The sequence below is a fragment of the Odocoileus virginianus genome, chromosome 15, assembly GCF_023699985.2.
Source record: "Odocoileus virginianus isolate 20LAN1187 ecotype Illinois chromosome 15, Ovbor_1.2, whole genome shotgun sequence".
NCBI classification, from domain to species: Eukaryota; Metazoa; Chordata; class Mammalia; order Artiodactyla; family Cervidae; genus Odocoileus; species Odocoileus virginianus.
This window is the reverse complement of record NC_069688.1, coordinates 53,190,909-53,214,027: the sequence shown is the minus strand read 5'-3', so window position 1 is coordinate 53,214,027 and position 23,119 is coordinate 53,190,909. Positions and strand designations below refer to the sequence as shown.

The window sequence follows — 23,119 nt, the reverse complement described above, 5'->3', positions numbered from 1 at the left end:
CATCTGGTATGCACCACTTACAGCACACATGTCCCCGCTGCAGACACCCCGGTCTACGGGCGTCTTTCACGCGCCTTGCCCAGGCCCGGGACACAACCCAGACCCCTTCCCCGCGGAACTCCTCCAGGGTTCAGCACTACCTGCCCACAGAATGCACTCCAGTGTGCGTTGCACGCAAGTCGTCTCGCATAACCCTTCCCGCAGCCCCAAACACGACCGCCTGTACCACAACACAAACTGCCAGCCATGCGTACACATCACAGCCAACATGCCAGTACTGCCACACAGACGCCAGCCCATCACGCATCACACGGTGCCTGCTCTGTTCCGTTCTTACCCTGGCATGCCTGCTGAAATGAGACATTGTCAGGCCACTGGAGCAATGCTCGGTGCGTTGCAGATGCTATGGAAAAGGTTAAATTAAACAGTCACACCACACACACTATAGCACAACTCTCTTACCACCTGAAAACATACATGCACACACACTCAAAACCCTTCTGATATGCACTTGTGCCTAGGAGCTACCCCGCCCAACTCTTGTTGACCCACAGCTTATAGCTACCTCACTGAACATTCGGTCCCTCAGCCCAAGTCAAGGAACTGATTCCTGCCTAAAGGACCAGGTACACCTTGGGTCCTACTTTTAAGGGCTTTTATTTTCTGAATGAACCTCTTTAAGGAAAGAAAATGTGTGTTTATACCAACCATGCTTAAGCACTAACTTAGAGATGTGGAGTTTTGGAGCCAGACTGTTGGTCGCAAGACTATTTGTGTGACCTTGGTTGAGTTGTTTAGCCTTTCTCTGAGCCTCAGGATTCTCCTCTGTATAATGGGGATAAAATAAGTCCTTACCTAATATGGAATTATAAGGATTAAATGAACATGTGTGAATGTACTTAACAGAGTACCTGGTACATGATGTATAATTAATGTCAGATCAGTTCAGTTCACTCAGTCGTATCCAACTCTTTGCGACTCCATGGACTGCAGCATGCCAGGCCTCCCTGTCCATCACCAGCTCCTGGAGTTTACTCAAACTCATGCCCATTGAGTCAGTGATGCCATCCAACCATCTCATCCTCTGTCATCCCCTTCTCTTCCTGCCTTCAATCATTCCCAGCATCAGGGTCTTTTCAAATGAGTCAGTTCTTTGCATCAGGTGGCCAAAATATTGGAGTTTCAGCTTCATCATCAGTCCTTCCAATGAATATTCAGGACTGATCTCTTTTAGGATGGACTGGTTGGATCTCCTTGCAGTCCAAGGGACTCTCAAGAGTCTTCTCCAACACCACAGTTAAAAAGCATCAATTCTTCGGTGCTCAGCTTTCTTTATAGTCCAACTCTAACATCCATACGTGACAACTGGCAAAACCAAAACTTTGACTAGACGGACCTTTCTTCTCTAATATATTTTATCTAACAATCAATGGTTCTCAGCCCATCTGTAGAAACTGTACAGGAGTATATTTGGTGACCTCAGTATTGGGGGAACTTTTGCTATTTAGCAGGTGGGGGTTAAGGATGCTAAATGTGTAAATGCCAAGGATAGTGTTTAAGACAAAGAATTGTCCCTGACTCACAGGCACACGTGTGCACCTACACACTTGTGTACACGCAAGTGCCAATGGTGTCTCCCTTGAGAATCAATGCAACTTTTTCAGATTTTCATAAAACTGATAATGTCCTCCTACATCACACTTGTTCTTTTCCTCCACTATCCATTTAACTCTTGGTTCTTATTTTGTGTTTATCTATTTGTGTGAATCTATCTAAAGGCATAAAGCATATGAAACAATTACTCTTAATGATTGAGGGAAACAGCTACTTTTATGGTAAAATATTCTGCTAATTCTCTGCTGTGGAGTAAGGACAGATCTTTTCAGAGTATCCAACCAAGAACATATTTCTAGCTTTGGAGAGAAGTCTTGTCGCTAATTATAGTTATCCTCAAATACTTACCATGTCGTTTGATTTTACCACCTAGTATTTTTGTTTGTGTGGCCACTTAATATTGCTAAGCCCCTGATTGCTTATCAGTACATAGAGTGAAAATATTTAGTAATACCTGTTAGGATTTCATTTTAAGTATTCAATTCATCTTTTTAGATAATATGTATTTAGCTTGTGCGTGCTAAGTGGCTTCTGTTGTGTCTGGCTCTTGGTGACTCTATGGACTAGCCTGCCAGTATTCTCTGTCCATGGAATTCTCCAGGCAAGAGTACTGGAGTGGGTTGCTATTGCCTGCTCCAGGGGATCTTCCCGACTCAGGGACTGAACCCATGACTCAGGTCTCCTGCATTGTTGGGCAGGTTCTTTACTCAATTCGTAATGAATAGTAAGTGCTCAGTAAACATTAACTATTATTATTATATCATTTCATTGTGTGCCGCTGCCTCCTACATTAGATTTTTCATTGAGTGAGTATGTGGTGTGCTCTATAATTAAGAAAAAGAATAAAGACTTTGGAAAATTGGACAATGCTTTGCCTGGAGAATATATATGCCTGTTTCATATCAACTTCAGTTTTACTTTGTCTCATGTGGGTTGGCAAGGATGGAGTTAGTACAGGAGTTTCTTTGGAAATTAGAAAAGTAATTATGCTGTTTTACTTTAAATAATAAGAAGCAAGAATGAGCAGTGTGTTTCAAACTTTCACCTTATTATTCTAGGCCCTTTCAGAGCAGATTTCTCTTCCTCTTTTCTAATATAGAAAGTCCCATTCTTCTGGAAGTTCCCTTTTACAGCATGTCCTGCTAAAGCATTCAATAAATTACAGCAGTGGAAGTATAAAAAATGAGTGTGAATTTTAACAACTTGTCAAAAGTAATAGAAAAGGCATAATCTGAACTGTAGGCCATGGTCTTTTCCAAAATTGATTATGATTTTACTTCTCCCGCTAATTTCACAGAGACAGAAATCATACATTATAGAACTACTTCAGAACAAGTTTCATGCTATATAAAATCATAAGCACCATTAGTACATTAGTACTTACTGTCTTACTCATTTTTGGTAGTGATTTATGACCTTTTAAACTGAGACATTACAGTGATCACTCTGTCTTCTTCCGTAAAGATTGAAAGTAATGACTTCTTAAATGAAGATTATTCATTTTGTGCTCTTTTGCAGTAAGAACCTTATTTTATAACAGAGTTTGAGTTGGTGACTGTTCAGAGCAATTCTTTCAGTGAAACTTTAAAAATATGTCTTAAAGTTTGTTTTTCAAAAACCAGTGGTTGAAGAGAGCTGGGGGGTAGAATACTTTCCTGGTGTCAGATTACCAATACGCATGAAACACTACCTGGGTCATGACACATGATGCAGAGAGACACAGCAAGAATTTAGGATTGCCAAGGATTAGGTGCCTTACACAGAAGTCCAAGACAAGTTTGTATTCGTCCAGTAGTGCTTTTGTTAAATGGCAACTAGGCCAACTCACTGTTGAATCATAACGTTTCAGTCTCCAGTCCCTATCACTATCATTCACAATAAAGCCAGATCTATTGAATCCTGCCACCTAAGATTGGAAAAAGCTCTCTTTGCCACATTTTAGGGTAACCAGTTTTAGAAATCAAATGCCTTGGCATATGTCTTATAAAAGGTGTTCAGCCAACGTAGGGGCAAGGATAGCCTTTGTCTTAAGCTCTGAGCTCGCCTTTCATAGGTTGGTAAACTTGGACAGGTTGAATAGCCTTAGTTTCAAATGCTCGGGCTTTAGATTTGAAAATGCCAAAATTTACTAGATCCCATTGGTAGCAGGTCACTCTCTCCTCAAGAGGCGCCTGGCAGTAAAGCAGTGAAATCACTCTCTCCAGTGACACTTGTCCACCACAAGTCATCACTTGCCCAGAAGAGATTGCCTTCCTGCAGCTTCTAGTACCAGAGGCATCATCCACTCACCTGGGCTAGTCTTCTCCTTAATGTGGGACTGAGGAGGCGGATGAGGGCAGACACATGGCCAGACTTCTGATGGATTGGTTTCTACTTGTTCGTGATAGTGGTTTTCACGTCATTTCCCTTAGTGGCTCTGGAGCTCCAGCTTTTCTTCATCTTGCCGTGGAGCCATCGTTCCACCTTCCGTGTCTCTTCCCTCCTGGAGACCTGCCAGCCTCCCCTGTTTTTTCCCTTTAGACCATGTCAATTCCCATTAGAAACTGTCTCCTGATACTGCTGATTCAGTTGTCTCGAGCCTGTTTCCTTTAGGTACAGCGTGTTCTTTCTCTCCCAATAACAGAAGGCCTTGGCTGTCCTTGTTCCCGGACACCATCAATGTTAAGTGATTGTCTACGGCAGCTGTGTGCTGGGGTGACCCCAGCCCTGGAGGTGGAAGCGTGCCCTGTGTTAGGCCCCCTCTAAAGAGGTCCAGTTAACCCTCTTAACATTCCTCTTCCTCACTTCCTATGTGAATCATTTCTTTTTATTGGATTAAAATAAACACCTCTTTATATCCTTTCTTGTCCTTATTTCTGGTGTTTTATGTCCTTAACTGGAGAAGGAAATGGCAACCCACTCCAGTGTTCTTGCCTAGAGAATCCCATGGACAGAGGAGCCTGGTGGGCTGCTGTCTGTAGGGTCACACAGAGTCAGACACAGCTGAAGTGACTTAGCAGGCATGCACGCGTTGGAGAAGGAAGTGGCAAGCCACTCCAGTATTCTTGCCTGGAGAATCCCGTGGACAGAGGAGCCTGGGGGGCTGCTGTCCATAGGGTCACACAGAGTCGGACACGACTGAAGCGGCTTAGCATGCATGCATGCATGCATGGCCTTAATAAGATTATTCATTTCTTGAAAGGGAAAATGTGTCATATTTCTTTGGGGTCTTTGTGTATACCCCAAAGAGATAAATATATATATGTATTTCTTTGTGTCATATTTCTCTGGGATAATGTATATAATGTGTATTTCTCTCGGGTAAATAAGCACCTGGGTGACACGAAGAACTATTTGGTTTAGATGATGCTTACTTTGGAGAGTTGCATGCATAGTATTGCTGCTTAGTGTTTAGCACTTTATATATAGTTCTATTACCAATGACAATACAGTTTATCTTGTGATAGAATCCCTCTCGCCCCAGATTTCTGTAGGGACGTTCACAAGTATTTTAGGGCCAACAAATTTGAAAGCCCAGGACTCACAGGCAGCAAGGACTGCTTCCTGAGCCCTCGGTTGTACTCAGTTTAGTTCAGCAGTCCGTATTCCACCCAGCCCGGGCCTCCGGCATCCTGGAGTCCATCTAGTTTATCTTCTCCAGGTCCAGCCAGGCCTCAGTAGCGTTCAGAGCTGTCCTTCACTGCCCATGCCCACAAACCCCAGCTCTTTGGCATAAGACACGCCCAGGCCTTGACCACCCTTCCCTCCAGACCATCCTCCACACTGCTTTCCTCATGACCTTTCAAAGTCAAGGTCGTGATCCCGTCTATTCCGCTTACAGTCTTTCCCTAGATCTCCATCACCTGTCAGGAGTGCCTGCTGGCCCCCGAGGGCCTTCATTATAGAGCCTTACGCCTGCTTCCGCTGTACACGGCACACGCTGCAGGCCCAGGCAGCCCCACACCTGGTGCCAGACTGGCACCTCCCTCTGACTTGAGAGCGCCTTCTGCCCACCTACAAGCCCGTGGCATCCCTGGCAACCCACCCCACGGTCCCCTCCCAGACACCTTTCTTGGTTGTTCCTGGAAGCTCAGAGGAAGAAGTGTTTGTGTACAGTTAAGTCTCCTACATATGAACGGATTCCTCCAAGGATGCATTCATAAGTCCAGTTTGTTCGGAAGTCCAGAGTTCACCGAGGTACCCAGCTAACACAATTGGAAGGCAGGCTGTTTCACTCAGGCCTGATGTTGAAGGAACGCACGTTTCACATCTCTGGTTGTTCACAACTTGAAGGTTCGTAGGTAGAAGACTTACTGTACTTCCAAACATCTTTTATTAGTATCTCTCTCCTATTGTAATATTTGTTTTTATATTAATTTATTGAGAGCAGATATCTTAATCATCGCAGAATACACACCCAGTAAAATGCTAAATGAGTCAAATATAAAAAATAATTTATTCAATATGAACTTTCAAAAAATATCACTCTTCTCTGCCAGTTGATATTTCAGCTCTAATTCTCAAAAAGAATCTTTAACATTTTATGAGATGAAATGAATGTGGCCTTCAAAGCTAATATCAAAGTTAGTTAACATTGGTCCACTTTGTAACTCAAGACTGAGTTTTCCATTGGGAGAGAGGATCCTTAACAGTGTGTAGCCTCCTAAACATGACCCTATCTTTGTGTCTGTTTCAGAGATTCCTCTTAAAGAGATGGAAAGGAGAAGATGGCAGGGGGTGAGGGAACAGCCAACTTTGCATTTAGGAGTCAGGGTTAAAGATTCCTTACCTTCTTGGCCCCAGGGAGACAGCCATGGTTAGAGATTGTCTATGAGCGGAAAGAATTTGCTTTTTATCCCTGGTCTTTTTGCTCACTGCCTGTAACCTGTTCAAGTTTAAAACTCCGAGGCCAAAGCTTTTTGTGTTCAAACCTTTGTTAAAAAATGTTAGGGCTTTCTTTTCACTTGTCCTGCTTTTTGGGTTCTCTCTTGGATTATAGGTGGTTGTTTAATCACTAAGTCGTGCCCGACTCTTTGTGACCCCATGGACTGTAGCCCGCCAGGCTCCTCCGTCCGTGGGATTCTCCAGGCAAGAATGCTGGAGTGGGTTGCCATTTCCTTCTCCAGGGGATCTTCCCGACCCAGGGATCAAATCCATATCTCCTGCATTGCAGGCGGATTTTTACCACTGGGGAAGCCTCTCTCTTGTGCTAAGGCAGGGTGACGTGATGTGTTTCAGCCCCTGGCTGGTCAGCGCCGAGGCAGGGGAGTCATCTGCAGGGGGCCTCTGGGCCTGGGCCGTGGCTCCTCCTCACGTTCCCTGGGTCACGCACCTGCCCCGCCCTGGCCTCTTCCCCTCTCTGGCACCCACCACGTTGAGAAGGCCTGCTCTGTGCCTGGCCTTGGGCTGGGCCCTGGAGCTGCTGTGGGTGAATGAGAAGGGATCTTAAATGACAGTTTTCTTGTCATCTGTCCATTTGGTGTTTTCGCTGTGTATGGTCAGGGCTACCCCAGCATGCTGCTGCTGGAACACCTCCTAAATTTAGCAGAGCAAGGGGAAAAGAACTTTGCTTCCCTGGGCTCCTCTGTATCATACGGGTCAGTGTAGCAATCTTGACCTCCAGCCAGCATTCCAGAGGCCCTGGCACCTACTTCATTCTGCCTCTGTCTGTTGTAACTGTGAGCAAGATACAGCAAGAGCTTTATTTTCCTCATCCTCCAAGCAATGATGATACTTCCCCGGAGAACTGTGGAGCGGTCCAACCAAATGGCAGCTGGAAAAGGCCTTTGGAAAGTTCAGCGGCTCCAAGACCAAGGTGCCTGTTGTTAGGGGCCTCAGAGGGCCTAGCAGAGAGGCCAGGGTGCTGCCCCAGCGTCTCAGTTCCCAGTCTGAAGTCCTCTTATTCTTTGTTGCTGCAAAGCAAAATGTCTTAGTTGAACAAGAATCCTGAGACCAGGAATAGTCAAGATGGGGCTCTGGCAGCCCTGACTGCAGATCACAAACTTCCCCAGAAGTGGGAACCATATTAGTAGTCGTAGTTAGTAGTTAAGTCGCTAAGTCGTGTCCGACTCTTGCGACGCCATGGACTGTAGCCCGCCAGGCTCCTCCGTCCATGGGATTCTCCAGGCAAGAATACTGGGGTGGGTTGCCATTTCCTTCTCCAGGGGGTCTTCCCAACTCAGGTATCGAACCCCGGTCTCCTGCGTTGCAGGCAGATTCTTTACCGACTGAGCTATGAAAAGCCCGAGGGAACCATATTGCCCCCTGGCAAAGCCTGAGGAGATGGTACCAACTCCACAAACAGGGACCAGTCTCGTGTGAACAATCGAGAGGGTTTTGGGGGTTTGGGGGGATTTTGTTAGGTTAATCAGAGGCTGTTCCATCAAATTAAAAACTTTTCTCACAGGCCAAAGTTATACTAAGAGAATTATTTAATTTTTGTGTCTTGCTGTGCTCTTCATCATGGTTCTCTCAAAAAGTCAGGACTATGTTCATCTTTATCCACAATGATAGGTGTCAGCTAGCTGAGTGGGCAAAAATTACAAATTAATTACTGACAGGTCGTCTGTGCCAGGCACTGTTCTAATTCCCTCACGTGTGTTGTTATTTTCTCCTCACAACAGCCCAGTGAGGTGGGACTGTTACTCTCCTTTGATATACTGAGGAGCAAAGCAAGGCACAGAGAGGAGGGATAATTTGCCTGAGGTCACACGGGCTGATGGTGTGAATTCAGAATTCTGGCCCAGGCAGTCTGGCCACAAACCTTTCCTCCTTGTCACTGCACCGAACAGCCTCCTAAAGGGGAAAACACTTAGCCTTTGGGGTCAGTAAAATGCAGACTGTGATCATTTCCCCCTTCAAGGGTGTTAGGAAGATTAAGAGAACTAATGTGCAGAGCAGCTATAGCTAGCCTTCTGAGTGAGGCACAGACCCAGTGGATGTCAAGAGATAAACCCTTTTCATCCTCTGATTCAAAGTCTCTGGAATCTGTAGTGTGGTCTTTGTAGCCTTAGTAGCCAAGTTGCTTTTCATGATTAACTATGGAAAATGTCCATATCCCATAGCGTTGTGGTTAAGTCTCTGGATGACGGGGAGATGAGGGTCTCACAGAATGGTCCCGGTCAGCTAGTCGGGAGGCCGTGGTCAGTGGGCCGCCTCCTCAGTCACCCATTCCATTCTTTCTACGCGCCCACCTTTTGGAGGCAGTGTGCGAGTGCCCTGTCTGCTCTCAGGAAACCCAGAGGGCCTAGTGGAGACCCCTAGTCTGATCTGACTCAGATTTCTTCCTTAGCTCACCTGCCTACCCTTTGGTCTTTGATCACAGGAGTGTGATCTTCCTGTACTGTATGTTTTCAGTTTTACCAAAGACCTTGCTGTCCATCTTTGATATTTTTTTTTCTAATTAGGCAAATATAAAACGGCCAACTTTTCAGACTCGCTGCTATTTTATTCAGGGTTAATCTGCCTTTTTTTTTTCTTTTCTTTTTTTAACTCCTGAAACTAGGCTATTCTTTGATCCCATCTTTCTAGTAAGATTGCTCAGAATTTACAAAATTGCAGCTTCATTGTTTATCGCCAATCCCAAGTTCTTACAAATTTAATGTTGATGTATAATCCACTTTTTTGGAAAGTAATATATCTACATTGCTTAAAATCCAAGATATTCCACCGAGTGTATGGTGAGAAATCTCCCCAACTCTTCATTTATTTTCTTGGGATAAAACAAAGTCACCATTTCTTGGGTGGATTCCCAGACACCCTGTGGAGCTCAGAGCACAAGTTACAAGTTACGTATACCTATTTGTGCTCTTCTTTTTGCACATAAAAGTTGCTTACTATACTCCTGTTCTGCAAATTGCTTTGTTTACTTCATGATCTCTTAAATTACTCTGTACCAGTTAATTAAAAGCATCTTCATTGTTTTTATGGCTGCCTACTTTGCAGACAAATGTCCGCCTAGTCAGAGCTATCGTTTTTCCAGTAGTCGTGTATGGATGTGAGAGTTGGACTATAAAGAAAGCTGAGCACTGAAGTATTCATGCTTTTGAACCGTGGTGTTGGAGAAGACTTGAGAGTTCCTTGGACTGCAAGGAGATCCAACCAGTCCATCCTAAAGCAGATCAGTCCTGAGTATTCATCGGAAGGACTAATACTGAAGCTCCAATACTTTGACTACCGGATACGAAGAGCAGACTCATTGGAAAAGACCCTGTTGCTGGGAAAGATTGAAGGCAGGAGGAGAAGGGGATGACAGAGGGTGAGATGGTTGGATGGCCTCACCAACCCTGTGGACATGAGTTTGAGCAACCTCCGGGAGTTGGTGATGGACAGGGAAGCCTGATGTGCTGCAGTCCACGGGGACGCAAAGAGTCGGACACGACTGAGCGACTGAAAAGCAGCAAGTGCTTGCTTGTGAGCCAGAGCCGTAATGTTTTAACATCTCTTTTGGGTGGGCATGTAGTTGTTTCCGTACAGTGCTACGGTGAGCAGCCTTGTATATATGTCATTTTTGCATAAATGAGGGTATATCTGTGAGATATATTCTTGTACATGGACTTGCTGAGTTACAGAGTATATGCGTTTATAAATTAACGTGTTGTCAAATGGCCCCCCATAAAGGTAGTGTGTGAGAATACCTGTTTATCTGTTTCTGCATATCCTCACCAGCTCAGTCATTAAATTTTTGCCTTTTTCCATAAGGTAAGGAAGAGTTATGTTAGTCACTCAGTCATGTCCAACTCTTTGCATCCCCGTGGACTGAAAGCCCTCGAGGCTCCTCTGTCCATGGGCTTGTCCAGGCAAGAATACTGGAGTGGGTTGCCATTCCCTTCTCCAGGGGATCTCCCTGACCCAGGGATTGAACCTGGGTCTCCTGCGTTGCAGGCAGGTTCTTTACCATCTGAGCCACCAGTGATAAAGTAGATAAAAGTGGCCTCTTTGTATTGTTCCAGTGTGTCCATATCTTACCATGAACAAGATTGAGCATCTTTTTTTTTTACTTGCCTGAGAGCTGCTGGATTTTTCTACTCAGTGAACTGCCTCTTCATATCCTTTGTCCACTTTTCTATTTGTTTTTCTCTGTCCATTTGTTGTTCTTTCTGTTAATTGATTTGGTGGGGAGAACTTTGTAATTTGGTGAGTTGACCCTTTGCCTTCATATGAGTTGCAAATATTTTTTTCCAAGTTTATCTATCACTTTTCCTTGGACTTTGTTACTGATTTCTTTGTCATGCAAATTTGTCAGCTTTCTCCTCTGTGACCTTGGGGATTTGTATCATGCTTTAGAAAGGCATTCCCCACGCTGAGGTTGGGGTGTCTTTTTGGGGGGTGTATAGGTTTGGTTTGTTTTTTTTTTTAGTTCTCCCATCATTTTTTATCTCGAATTTGTTTTGTTTCAACTTTTAGTTGTTTGAATCATCTAGAGTGTATTTTGGTTTAAAGCATGAGTTATGAGGCTTTATCTTCTTTTCCTTGGCCACAGTTACTCATTTTAGCTTTGCTTTTATTTTGTGACTTACCAATTGCGTGCCCAGTCCACCTCTCGTATACCATGCCTGTGTATCTCCCATGAGTCAGGTGGAATTTAGGATGACAGGTAAGTTTTCATAAGGCAGTTTGGCAAAGGGGAAAGATCATTATCTTCAGAGTCTAGCAGGCCTGGTTTGAAGCTGGCTCTGCAACTTCTTAGCTCCACAGTCTTGAGCAAGTTACTGAACCCTTCTGACCTTTGTTACCTCGTCTGTAAGATGTGGTTGATATCAGCCCATTTTGCAGATGGGTTGTGACAATTAGAGATAATGTCTAGAAACTGCCTGTTCAGTGCGTGAAAACACAGTAGATCATTGATAGACAGGACCTGTTACCCTGGCTGTCATCAGTAGCAATATCAGTAGTGTGACTTGGTCTGAATAAGGACATTGTGTCCCCACACCCGCTGTGTGTAGCCATTCTTCAGTAAAAGCAAATATTCCTGAGAGTTGGATACAGGGCTTCCCTACATAAGCCAAAGGGCATGGCAAGTGTGCCCCAGCCTGGCACTTTAAAGTTGTGTTTATAACTTCTGGGCAAATGTTTAATTGTTAGGATGACCATTAAAATAAGATTGCACTTTGTTATGAGAAGAAGTCTATCTGATCGTAAAGAATGGTTTTGTAATCAGATTTCTGAATTTAACCACCAAGTGTTGTTTGTCCAGGATTAGTTCAGTGCTGTTTGGCTGTGTAGTGATCTAGGAAACATTTAAGACCTGTATGACATCTTATTTCAGAACCTTATGTTCAGTCCTGTCATAAGTCTGGAAATAATTTCACTGGGTGCAGAAACTTAGCGGCCTAAACAGGAGTTGGTATCTAAATTAACACTTTTAAACCATCACCCAGGACTCAGTCCTTAACAAGGTAATAATTGCTTCATTCCATACTTTTTCATGTGTGTATTCTCATTCTCAAGATCTTTTTTCTATGCAAACTTGGTTTTCTTCTAAGATTCTTCTTTGACCTGTTTCTTTTCATTTAGTAATATTCAATCTTAACTAATTTAGCATTTGTCTTTTGAAAACTTTCACTATAGACAGTCCTCCTCCAGATAAACCCAGTTTCTTTTATCATTTTTCAATGTACTGCTACCAGTTTCATCATCTCTAAACCATGTTCTTCCATTGTGTTTCTTCTCATATTTTTTCTTACCCTTACTTCTTTCTAAACTGGAACACTGAACTTCCCTCTACCAAACTTCCTGATAATTATCAATACTTCAGAAAATCTTCCAGTTGTTTTTCTGTTTTCCTACTTTTTTTGCTTCTCTGAGCCCCAGATTTGTTACTAGAATCTTCTTTCTTAATTAAAACCTAAATTTTTCACCATCAGTGGTAAGAAAATTTCCATTTCGGGGATTTTTGTTGTTCAGTCGCTAAATCATGTTGGACTCTTTTTGCAACCCCGAACTGTAGCCCACCAGGCTCCTCTGTCCATGGGATTTCCCAGGCAGGAATACTGGAGTGGGTTTTCATTTCCTTTTCCAGGGATCTTTCCAACCCAGGAATCGAACCTGTATCTCCTTTGTTGGCAGGTGGATTCTTTACAACTGAGCCACCAGGGAAGCCCTTGGAGAATTTTACTTCATTGTAAAACAGTAAATTTTCTTCCATAATAATCAGTCCAGAAACATATTGAGGGCCTACTGTGTCTCCAGGTTCTGTGGATACAGGTGTGAATAATTCCCTGCCTTTAAGTGTTCACTTTCTACAGAGAAGACAGATAACATGTGAACCAACAGATGTAATCTTTTCAGTTTACTGGGGTTATGGAGGAGTTAAACATAGGAACACATGGAAAATGACCAGGCAGGGGCAGGGCGGAGAAGCTTGTCTCCTTCTTTACAATTCTTATGTTTAGAATTTAAATGCAAGTTTAAATCTGGTATTTTGTTTTCATTTTTCCTTTAACATTTTTTTGCTAGTGCTTTCTGATGGCGTTACACTGCCCCGTTTTTGTTCACCCCTTGAATAGCCAACTGCCCATATTTGACAAGTGACTGCATAATCTCATCGCCTCATGTCCTTCCTCCTTACTTTTTGAGATAATTCTTAGTTAATTGGTTTTTGGCTGTGCTGGGTCTCCGTTGCTGGGCCTTTCTCCAGTTGTGGTGCTTGGGTTTCCCACTGCAGTGGTTTCTCCTGTTGTGGAGCATGGGCTTCAGGGCGTGCAGGATTCAGCAGTCGCGGCTCCAGGGAACAGGCTCCATGGTTGTGGAGCGTGGGCTTCGCTGCTCCGTGCCGTGTGGGATCCCCGTGGACCGTAGATCAGACCTGTGTCCCCTGCCTTAGCAGGTGGATTCTTTGCCACGGAGCCACCAGGGAAGCCTTGCCCTTCCGCTTTATAATCCTGCGCTTCCTTTCTGACTCATGAACAGTTTTCTGCCACAGTCTCTGTAGTGACGGTCCTCTGTGTGTCTGTGTGTGCTCAGTCACGTCTGACTCCCTGAGACCCCATGAACTGTAACCCACGAGGCTCCTCTGTCCATGGGATCTCCCAGCAAGAATACTGGAGCAGGTTGCCATTTCCTTCTCGAGGGGATCTTCCCGACCCAAGGATTGAACACGTGTCTCCTGCGCCTCCTGCATTGGCAGGTGGATTCTTTATCACTGAGCCACGTGGGAAGCCCCTTTGTAAAAGAATGATGATTCTCAAATGCTTGTCCGAGTAGAACGTGTGTTGGGGTGTAAGGTTGACAGTGCCTTTATCATAAGAACTAGGCTTTACTATGAGGCTGTATTATTTTAGGAAATACTGTAGTGAATAGTAAATAGTGAATGTAATGACTTAGCTCAGCAAAATAAAGTTAGCAATCCCCAGTTTTTTAGAACATGGAACTTGTACTCTTCTAGACTGATTATAGATTCAAAAGTAACACTCAATGTTCCTTTTCTGTTTTCAGGGATGACTCTGTCCCAGAAGACAACATCTGGAGGGGCATCCTCTCTGTAATTTTCTTCTTTCTTATCATCAGTGTATTAGCTTTCCCCAATGGTAAGTGATGTAATGCTCTGTCACATTTCTCCTGTGCATTGTGCTCTTGTTGGTATTTTTGAGATGCATGTCATCTAGAAGATGAAACTGGAGGGTGGAATAAAAAAAGAATCGGAATGTTGCGTGGTGACTAGGGGAACAGGCTCTGGAGGCAGACTGCCCATTCTGCCATTCCTAGCTCTGTCTCCTCGGTCCCTCTTTAAGACGTTTCTGTCTGAAATGGAGAGAAGTACAGTAGTAAGAGTTAACTGACTTAATACCGTTAAAATACTCTGAATAGTGACTGATGAAACCATAAGCTCTCAGTGAACATCAACTGTTCTTATTGCTGTTTTTGGTATTATCAGCCAAGTTGTAAATTACGCAATTACTGCTCATTTACTCCTTTTTGCTAAAGATGGGGTCAGTGCTCTAATGAATATTAGTTAAATAACTTGTTGTCTTTAACTGGAAACTTTGCTGGGATATGAATTTTTATTATCAGGTTAAAAAAATGATTACTGTGAAATTTTCCTCTTTCAGTGTTACGGAGTGAGGCAAAAGCCTTGGTCTAAAAACTAATTTGGTATTCTGCCACACTTAAGATTCACCCCTTTCCTCTGAATTGTCCCTAACAAGTTACGTTACTTTTTCTTATTCTGCTTCAGTACTTCCTCCCTGGAATATTCTTTACTTATTTTCTAAATATTCACTTTTTGTATCCTGTTTCTTTAACATTTAGAGTATTTTGTAACTTGCAGTCTTTTTTTGTGAGCTATGCTCCATGGGCCCTGCTCAGGTTTTAAATATGATGATTTAAGATGTGCTTCTTCTCCATCCTCCTATCTATTCAGTAGAGTATAATCTGTAATATACAGAGCTCATTATGAATGTTACGGATGCTACCTGGAGCTGCACCCTGGTGATAGGATTCCAATACCAATTCCATTGTGTGTGTGGGTGTGGAAGGGTGGTGTCTCTCTGCCACCTAGCATTGCTGAACATCAGCTGGGCGTCCTGCAGTTCTACTCAATTTGACACTTTCTGCCTGGGGATAGATTGGATTTCGCAGGTTGAGTCCCACCAGGCTGCTCCTGCCTCCACTCAGATACCAGTCACAAGTCCAGGGTGTCCCCTGTCTGTAGATCAGTGGTTCCCGTGACCTCCTCTTCGGGTTTGACTATTTGCTAGAACAGCTTGGGAGACCAGTTTACTCACTAGAGGACTGAGAACATTAATCAGCAGCCAGACGCAGAGATGCTTGGTGGGAAGAAAGGAGACCCTTCCATGCTTTCTCGGGGCGCCATTCCCACCAGACCTCCACGTGCTCACCGACCCAGAAGCTTTCTGAGCTCTATCCTTTCAGGTTTCAATGGAAGTTTCATCACATTGGTAATGACTGATTACATCTTTGGCCATGGGCAATTGATTTGCCCGCCAGGCCCTCCCCCACCCCCAGAGGTCAGGGCGGGCGGCTGAGGGTTCCTATCTCTAATCACTTTGTGGGCCCCAGGGCCTCCTTCCTGAGCTGCTTCATTAATGTAACAAAGGACTCTTATCACTTAGGAAATTCCAGGAGTTTAGAACTCAGTTCCAGAAAGGGGGCAAAGATCAAATACTTGCTTCTTAGAGATCACAGTACTCAGAAAAGTCCCCTGCATACTAACAAGTTCTTTTCCAGAGTGCATTCGTAAGTCCAGTTAGTTCATAAATTCAACAACGTTAGGTACCCAACTAATACATTCGGCTACATAGTACATTGCTATAATAGATTTATAATACTTTTCACACAAATAGCATATTAAGAAAAACAAACCCAAAAGATAAAGCATTGTTAGTCTCAGAGTGCAATACTTTGAAAAGTACAGTGTGTTAGTCGCTCAGTCATGACCCTTTGCAATCGCGTGGACATTATAGCTCTCCAGGCTCCTCTGTCCATGGAATTCTCCAGGCAAGAATTCTGGAGTGGGTTGCCACGCCCTTCTCCAGGGGATCTTCCTGACCCAGGGACTGAACCTGGGTTTCCTGCATCATAGGCAAATTCTTCATCACCTGAGCCACCAAGGAAGCCTGATAAGTACAGTCGTACCAGCTATGCCGTGACTGCCTTCACACTTGCTTCTGGGCACCTCGGGCTTGAAATGCAGATACTGCACCACTGTACTCTATACAGTGAAAGTGAAAGAAAAGTGAAGGTGAAAATTGCTCAGTCCTGTCTGACTGTTTGCAACCCCATGGACTGTATAGTCCATGGAATTCTCCAGGCCAGAAGACTGGAGTGAGTAGCCTATCCCTTCTCCAGGGAATCTTCCCAGCCCAGGGATCGAACCGCGGTCTCCCACGTTGCAGGCGGATTCTTTACCAGCTGAGCCACCAAGGAAGCCCAGGGATGCTGGAGTGGGTAGCCTATCCCTTCTGCATCAGATCTTCCCCACTCAGGAACTGAACCGGGGTCTCCTGCATTGCAGGCGGATTCTTTACCAGCTGAGCTGTGAGGGAAGCCCACTCCAGAGAGTACTATACAGTAAAGGACACCAAAGCACAGCCGCTTGTAGAGGATGCGTGCACATGAGGGTGTACACCAGACACATGAACTCACTCACGTGATTGGACACGTAAATGCACGTTCACGTCTTTGAATGTTTACAACTTGAAGGTCCATGTGTAGGGGACTGGCTGCATTATACATGGCAAGTCTTTCAGGTTTTCCCACAATGTTGGCAGTGGAATTTTGTTCTGTATTATTATTTTTTTTTAATGAGCATCTTTCTTTTCCTTTTTTTTTTTTAATATTTATTTGTCTGTGCTGGGTCTTAGTTGTGGCTTGCAGCGTCTTTAGTTGTACCTTTCAAACTCTTAGTTTCGACATGTGGGAATCTAGTTCCCTGACCAGGGATTGAACCTGGGCCCTTGGCCCTGGAACTGCAGAATTTTAGCCCCTGGACCACCAAGGACTTCCCTGTTCTGTAATTTTGTGGGTTCTGCTGGTAGCGTAATAATCCAACCAGTAAAACCACGATTCTGAATCCTTTGGGGAGTGGATTATTCTAGATGACCAAGTTATTTGGCAACTGAGTTTAGTTCTCCAAGCCTCTCAAGCTTTTCGATTTTTACTTTTATTTTTATGTTTTTAGTGAAAAGCTTTCAAGATATGAAAACCTGTGTCTTAATGTAGGCTGCCGTGATAGAATATCATAGACTGAGCAGCTTAAAGAGAAGATTTCATCCTGTGACAGCTGTGAACCTGTGAAACCAAGCAAGCTCTGTGCTTGCGGAGTACAAGAGCCAGCCAGGCACAGGGCAGACATTGCCATTCCCAAAAGAAGACGCTGGCAAGAAGGAAGGGGTGACAAATTCTAGGCCAAAACTTAGGAAGGCAAACTCTATGAGATCTCAGGGTTTAAGAATAAGCCTCCTGGACTTGATGCTCCGCCTTCCAGACCCCCAGGGACAGCGGTCTGCCCCCACAGCTTGCCCAGTGAGGGTTGAATCCCCAAGACTTCAGTACAGTCTTCTCCCCGGCTCTGCTGGGCATCGGTCTTGCCCTTGGAAACTAAGGTGAGGCTGTCCTGCTCCTGTCCCCGCCATGGCCCTGTCATGGAAGTGGACAGATGATCTCTGAGCCACCATGGGGTCCTTCTTCCTAGGTCTAAAGGATAGCAAATGTTCACAGTCAAGTAGCTCTGTGGTTTGGGCCTGAAGGATCCAGGAAGTCCAACCGTCTTCACCTTCAGGGTTAGAATTTCAACATGTGAATTTGAGGGGACGCAAACCTTCCGTCTACACTACCTGCATACCTTATGCAGATAATGACCAAACATAATTTGGCCTTTCCTCGGTAGTGAAAGTTCTAATACACAGTGATTGCAGTATGAAGAGATGTTCAGGATACAGAGAGGTCATGGAATGGAGAGGGATTGGCCCAGCTATGACATTCACTCTGTAGGAAACATCCCCAGTGTTGAACAGCTTTTCAAGTTATTTGTCTTACTTTCTTCCTCTCACTTCCAACACACAAGGGCTTCACAGGCAGCACTAGTGGTAAAGAACCTGCCTGCAATGCAGGAGACATAAGAGACTCAAATTTGATCCCTGGGTTGAGAAGATCCCCTGGAGGAGGTCCTGGCAACCCACATCAGTATTCTTACCTGGAGAATCCCCATGGACAGAGGAACCTGGTGGGCTGCAATCCAAAGGGTCACAAAGAGTCAGACACGACTGAAATGACTCAGCACGCATGTGAGCCCCAGCACACAACATCTCAAGATTTTAGGTTTAGGGACAGGTTGGACTTCATGGAGCCCATCCTGTCTTTCAAGGGCGCTGTGCCATTGTGCAGCTTAAGTGGCCGCTTGGGGCATCGAGCATTTTCTAGACAGTGGTGGTCCCCCTGAGCTCTGGAACCTGGCCTTACAGAGGTGGCCTAAGAATGTAGCCCAGGGTAGATGGTAAACCGCATCTCAGGTTTGCTACCAACACAAGGCCTGCGGCTGCCTGAGCCTGGAGGGAGGGAGAGTAGGTGACAGTTCAGCTGGTGGTCCCTGTCTCCCCCTCAGCCCCTGCCTGCTGTGTCCTGTGTAGGGCGGTGGCCTACTTCCCAGCCATCATTTGATGCCAGGGCCACTGTTGATCCCTCTCTTCTTGTTTCTTATCTCATTTGTCCCCCACCATCTTTTTTTTTTTTTTTCTAATTTTTATTTTAGATCAGTCAATGAGAACATAGTATGTGTGCAGGAAACTAATCAATCCAGAGATGTGTGTGTCCTTCCAGCCTCCTGTTTTCCTTGGCTGGGTGTTAATTCTTGCCTGTTTTTTCTCAGCTTTGAAGGTTTCTTTTCTGCTTTTTAAAAAAATTTAGGCTTGCTAATTCTAAGAGCTGTACTAGAAGTTTAGGGATTCCCAGACTCAGCCCTCCATAGCTGTGATTTTACCGCCTTGCCTGCTGGGGGACTCCGGCAGGCACTGGGGCTGTGGTGCTTTCCCTAAGATCCCCAAAGTCCTGAACGGTGGGGATTGCGTCTCTCGGATGTGACATTTCGCATGATTTCTGCTGATTTCTCCTCTCTTCCCTCGTGCAGACCTGTCATCTTCAATGTGCAGGTAACTGGCTCAGTCTCTCATGGTGGAACTGAGCTTTTGTTTTACCTTTTGGAAAGATAAAAGCTGTTTGTTTTCATGCTTTCCCTGCCTGCCCTGACTTTGTGATAACATGCAAAGCACGGATGACCCGCAGAGTCCTGCTTGGTTTACAGCCGATCCCAAGGCCGGCCAGTCACTCCTAGACCACCCTCAGCTGCTGCCGCTGGCCTGGGGTTAGGGCCCAGCCCTGCACAGTCCCGGACTCAGCAGAGCCCTGGTCTTGTCTCAGGCTAGGCCGATCATGAGGTGCTTTGTCTCTGTCTCCTGTGCGTTTCTCTATCTCTCTGACAGTTTCTGTCTCTTTCTCCCAGGAGCGCAGTCTCAGGGCCTCAGTTGGCCTGTATCTGGGGTGCTTGACTCCACGTCCGCAGCGGGGAGGCTATGCCTTTCCTCCTCTGGTGCCCACAGATGTCAGCCCCCAGATTGATCAGACCCTTTGCCCACAAAAAGGACAGAGACCTTCAGCCTTCTGTGCAAGAAGAGTTAGGATGTCAGGGAAGCCGTGCTTGGAGGGACTGTTTCGCAGCCACATGTACTGAGCGAGCCCACCGTGTCTGCCTTGTTCTCTAAAGAGCCAGTTACTCTACATCAGATCAGTAAAAGCATAAGTTTCCACGTTAAAGAATGCTGTCCTTGAACATCATTTTTTGAATCGGGCGGTGGCATGGAGTTGATGCGGCCGGGGCCTGGCCGGCCCCCTGGGAAAGGGGCCCTCCGGGCATGTGACTGGCCCCTCCCCCAGCTGGCATTCAGACGCCACCCTTTGCGGGAGCCGTTCCTCTGGTGGATGGTTCTCTGAGTGGGATGGACACACCTCTTCCCATTCCAGTCTTGCCACCTTGTCTTGCACTCTCCCCACCCTTGGCACAGATTCTCAAGTTAAGTATTGGAGTGAATGGGAGGAACGGAGCCCAGCGTCTGCCTTCTCCTTGAAAGGCAGTTTTGGGGAAGTGCCCACAGTAGATGGCATTCCCAGAATGGCTCTGCTTTGGCAGATTCAAGTGCATTTCTCCTTGACCTAGTAAAGGTTGCCCTAAACGTTTACGCAGAAGCCTGCATTTGGTGCTCGCCATGTGTCTCGTGAGTGTGATCACGTTCACGTATGCTCTCTGCATGCTAGGACTGGCCTGCTCCTACAGGAGGGGGCCTTGTGGTTCTTTTGGTACAGAGTCTAGGTAACAAAGACCCTTGACTTTCTCCATAAGGTCTATAACAGTCGGTGTGCTTTTGGCCACAAATAATAGGAAACCTCTTTCAAAGTGGCTTTAAAGAATAAAGTAAACGTTTGCTTTCTTGCATCCATGAGAGGTGCTGAGAGAGAGTGGTTCAGGGGTGGCTAATTGAGCAGCTCGGTGACACTGAAGACCTGGGCTGTCTACCTGTCTCTGCTCCACCCGCTTCATCGGGACTGAGCTGCTGCCCTCGTGGCTTTGGGACAGCTGCAGCCGTGGACGGTGTCCAGCAGCAGAGGAGGCTCCATCTTCCCCTGCACATTTTTACGAGTGAAGAGGCCTTTTCTAGAAACCGAAGCATGCGTGCCCTCCCTCCTCTTCAGTTAGGCGTAGGCCCTACGCCACCTCTGCTCCAGGCTGACCTGCGGACAGGCATTTAGAGGCTCGAGGGCCTCCCAGGCACATTCATAGATCTCCAGTAGATCTCCACTGACTGGAAGGGTGGAAGAGAACCAGGACTGCCTCCATCAGCTTAGAATTTACTGCTGGGTTACATGGAGGAGGAGTGGAGGAGACTCAAGCAGACTTTTTCATTTGACAGTCGACAGAGTGAGTGATGGGGTGGGTTCCAGAGTTCCTTCCATCCGATAAACGCACAAGGAGAGAGACCCCAGGGGGAGACCTGGGAGGGGGAGGGTCTGTTACCTACACCCGCTTCTTTCCTGTCACCTTCTCTCCCATTCTCTTTCTTCTGGTTCCCTTGAAGAAAATATTTTAAATGCCACCTCCACCTCCTTAGAGCAACTGGCCCTCCCATGTACGTGTATTTTTAACTATGCCACTGTGTCATTGGAGTGTAATTATAACTGCGTCACGGTCACCAGAGTGAAATTTAGAAACCCGCTGCATCTCCAGCTGGCTGTGAAATTTCTTTCAACAGGTGACTTCTGTGTGCCTTTCCAACTTCGGAGTGCCTCCTTTACGGTTCCTCCCCTTCTACCCCACCCGACCCCAGCCACCCCGTCCTTATCCTGGGCCCCCATTGCCCAGCCCACGGTGGTCTTCTCAACAAATACATGTTGCATTAAGTAATGAATCTGTCAGGAAAGAAGTTCACAGAATTAGCCTTCTCTTGTCCTCTCCTCGTCTGCAAGAGGAGCACCGTTCAGCTCTTCTTCAGGGTATTTTGAAGAGGGTGAGATCTCTAGGATGTCTGGATTTTTCTGAGTTTACCCTTCTATTTGTCCTAATCTGATTTCTCTGAGCTTAGATAGTGCGAATCACATCTCCCTGAGGCATGAAGATGATCCAGAAGATTCATTGTCTCCTAAATTAAAAGAAGAAAAAAATATTATCTCCCCCCATTCTCTGTCTCCTGCTCCAAGACATTTTTTTTTTGATAGAAAAATTCTTTCTTAGGTTTGAAATTTGCTGAGAGATCGTTTTATTTGCCTTTTCTAGGTTTTTCGTAGAGAAATTTCAACTTTCAACTAGTACTAATCAAATATCTTGCAATTTCCTTTGTCAATTACACCCGATAAAGCTGAAAACGAGATAATAAAGGGAAGAGGCAGACTGCGAGGCTCCCAGGCACAGTCCTGCCGATGCCGGAGAGGCTGCTTCTGACTTGGGTTAAAAGGAGTCTCTCTCCCTAGGGTTGGTTCTTGGAGCTCAGATGTTCGTGGATGTGACCATAGGTTGCTGGCAATTCAGGCTGTGATCTTACGTTTTGATTTCCGAGGAAATGTTTTAAATGCGTACTCTCTGCTAGCAAAGACGTTTGGTTTCTGTTTTCTTTTGAAATCAAACTGGCTCTTAATATCTGATTGAAAATGAGGTATTCCAGTCATAGGGACTGATAAGAAAGTAAAATATGTAGTTTTTCATAATGTGTCTTGTGCGAAAACCACCTTCGTAAATCAAACCAGCACTGAATTCTCCATCACCACCCTGAGACACCTGCCCCGTCTCTCCTGCATAATTGAACTGAGGACCCAGACTTTTCCAGGCAGCTTTTACGAAATCAGAAATAAAGTATAGACAAGAAGTCCTGCCCAACCCCCCCAACCCCCACCCCATGAGATGGACCACCCCTCCTGACGTCCTGGCTGTAACACTGGGCAGAGGAAGACCACCGAGAAAATAGTTTGCGGGGGAGTAAGATCTGTGGGCAGGCATTGGGATGAGGTAAATGGTCCAGGAGGGCTCTGCCCGCGTGGGCAAGTGGATGCTATAGGAGGCGTGGTTTTAGAGGTGACTTGATTGGCGTAGCCAAGTGTGTGTGAACACCAGTGAGTGTAAGTATCAAGGCTCATCCTATAGGAAACCGCCAGCCTTATCTTCCATCTTTTAGAAGGCAAAACAGTATTTTTAGCAATATTATTGTCTCTGATAGTGAAGACACTGTTTGTGAGTAATACTGCTGGCATCTACTTCTGAAAATACTACATGAAAGCATTCAGAGTTTCTTCTTAGAAAGAAGAGGGAGGATTAGACAACTGAAATAATGCCTGGACTGGGTTTAAAGTTAGCTCCTGAAAGGTCACCTAACATTCCAGGCTGGCCTTATAGCCTACCTTTTGTGGTAAAAGGCCCTGGTGCTCTGTTCCCGCCCACCCAGTTCAGGGCAGAGCTCCTTGGGGCTCCGCTGTCTCTTCTGAAACCCCCCGCATCAGATTTCTGAAGTCTTCCTGAGATCAAATGTAAGGC

General features: G+C 45.5%; 1 protein-coding gene across 1 annotated transcript in view; it reads left to right on the top strand.

Annotated features, from left to right (window-relative positions):
* The window catches only part of PTDSS1 (phosphatidylserine synthase 1), a 68,075-nt gene that overhangs the window by 742 nt on the left and 44,214 nt on the right, over positions 1-23,119 (top strand). Inside the window, exon 2 of the mRNA XM_020896768.2 lies at positions 14,029-14,120. Coding sequence (XP_020752427.1) covers positions 14,029-14,120 — 92 coding nt within the window. The remainder of the gene's footprint in view (positions 1-14,028; positions 14,121-23,119) is intronic.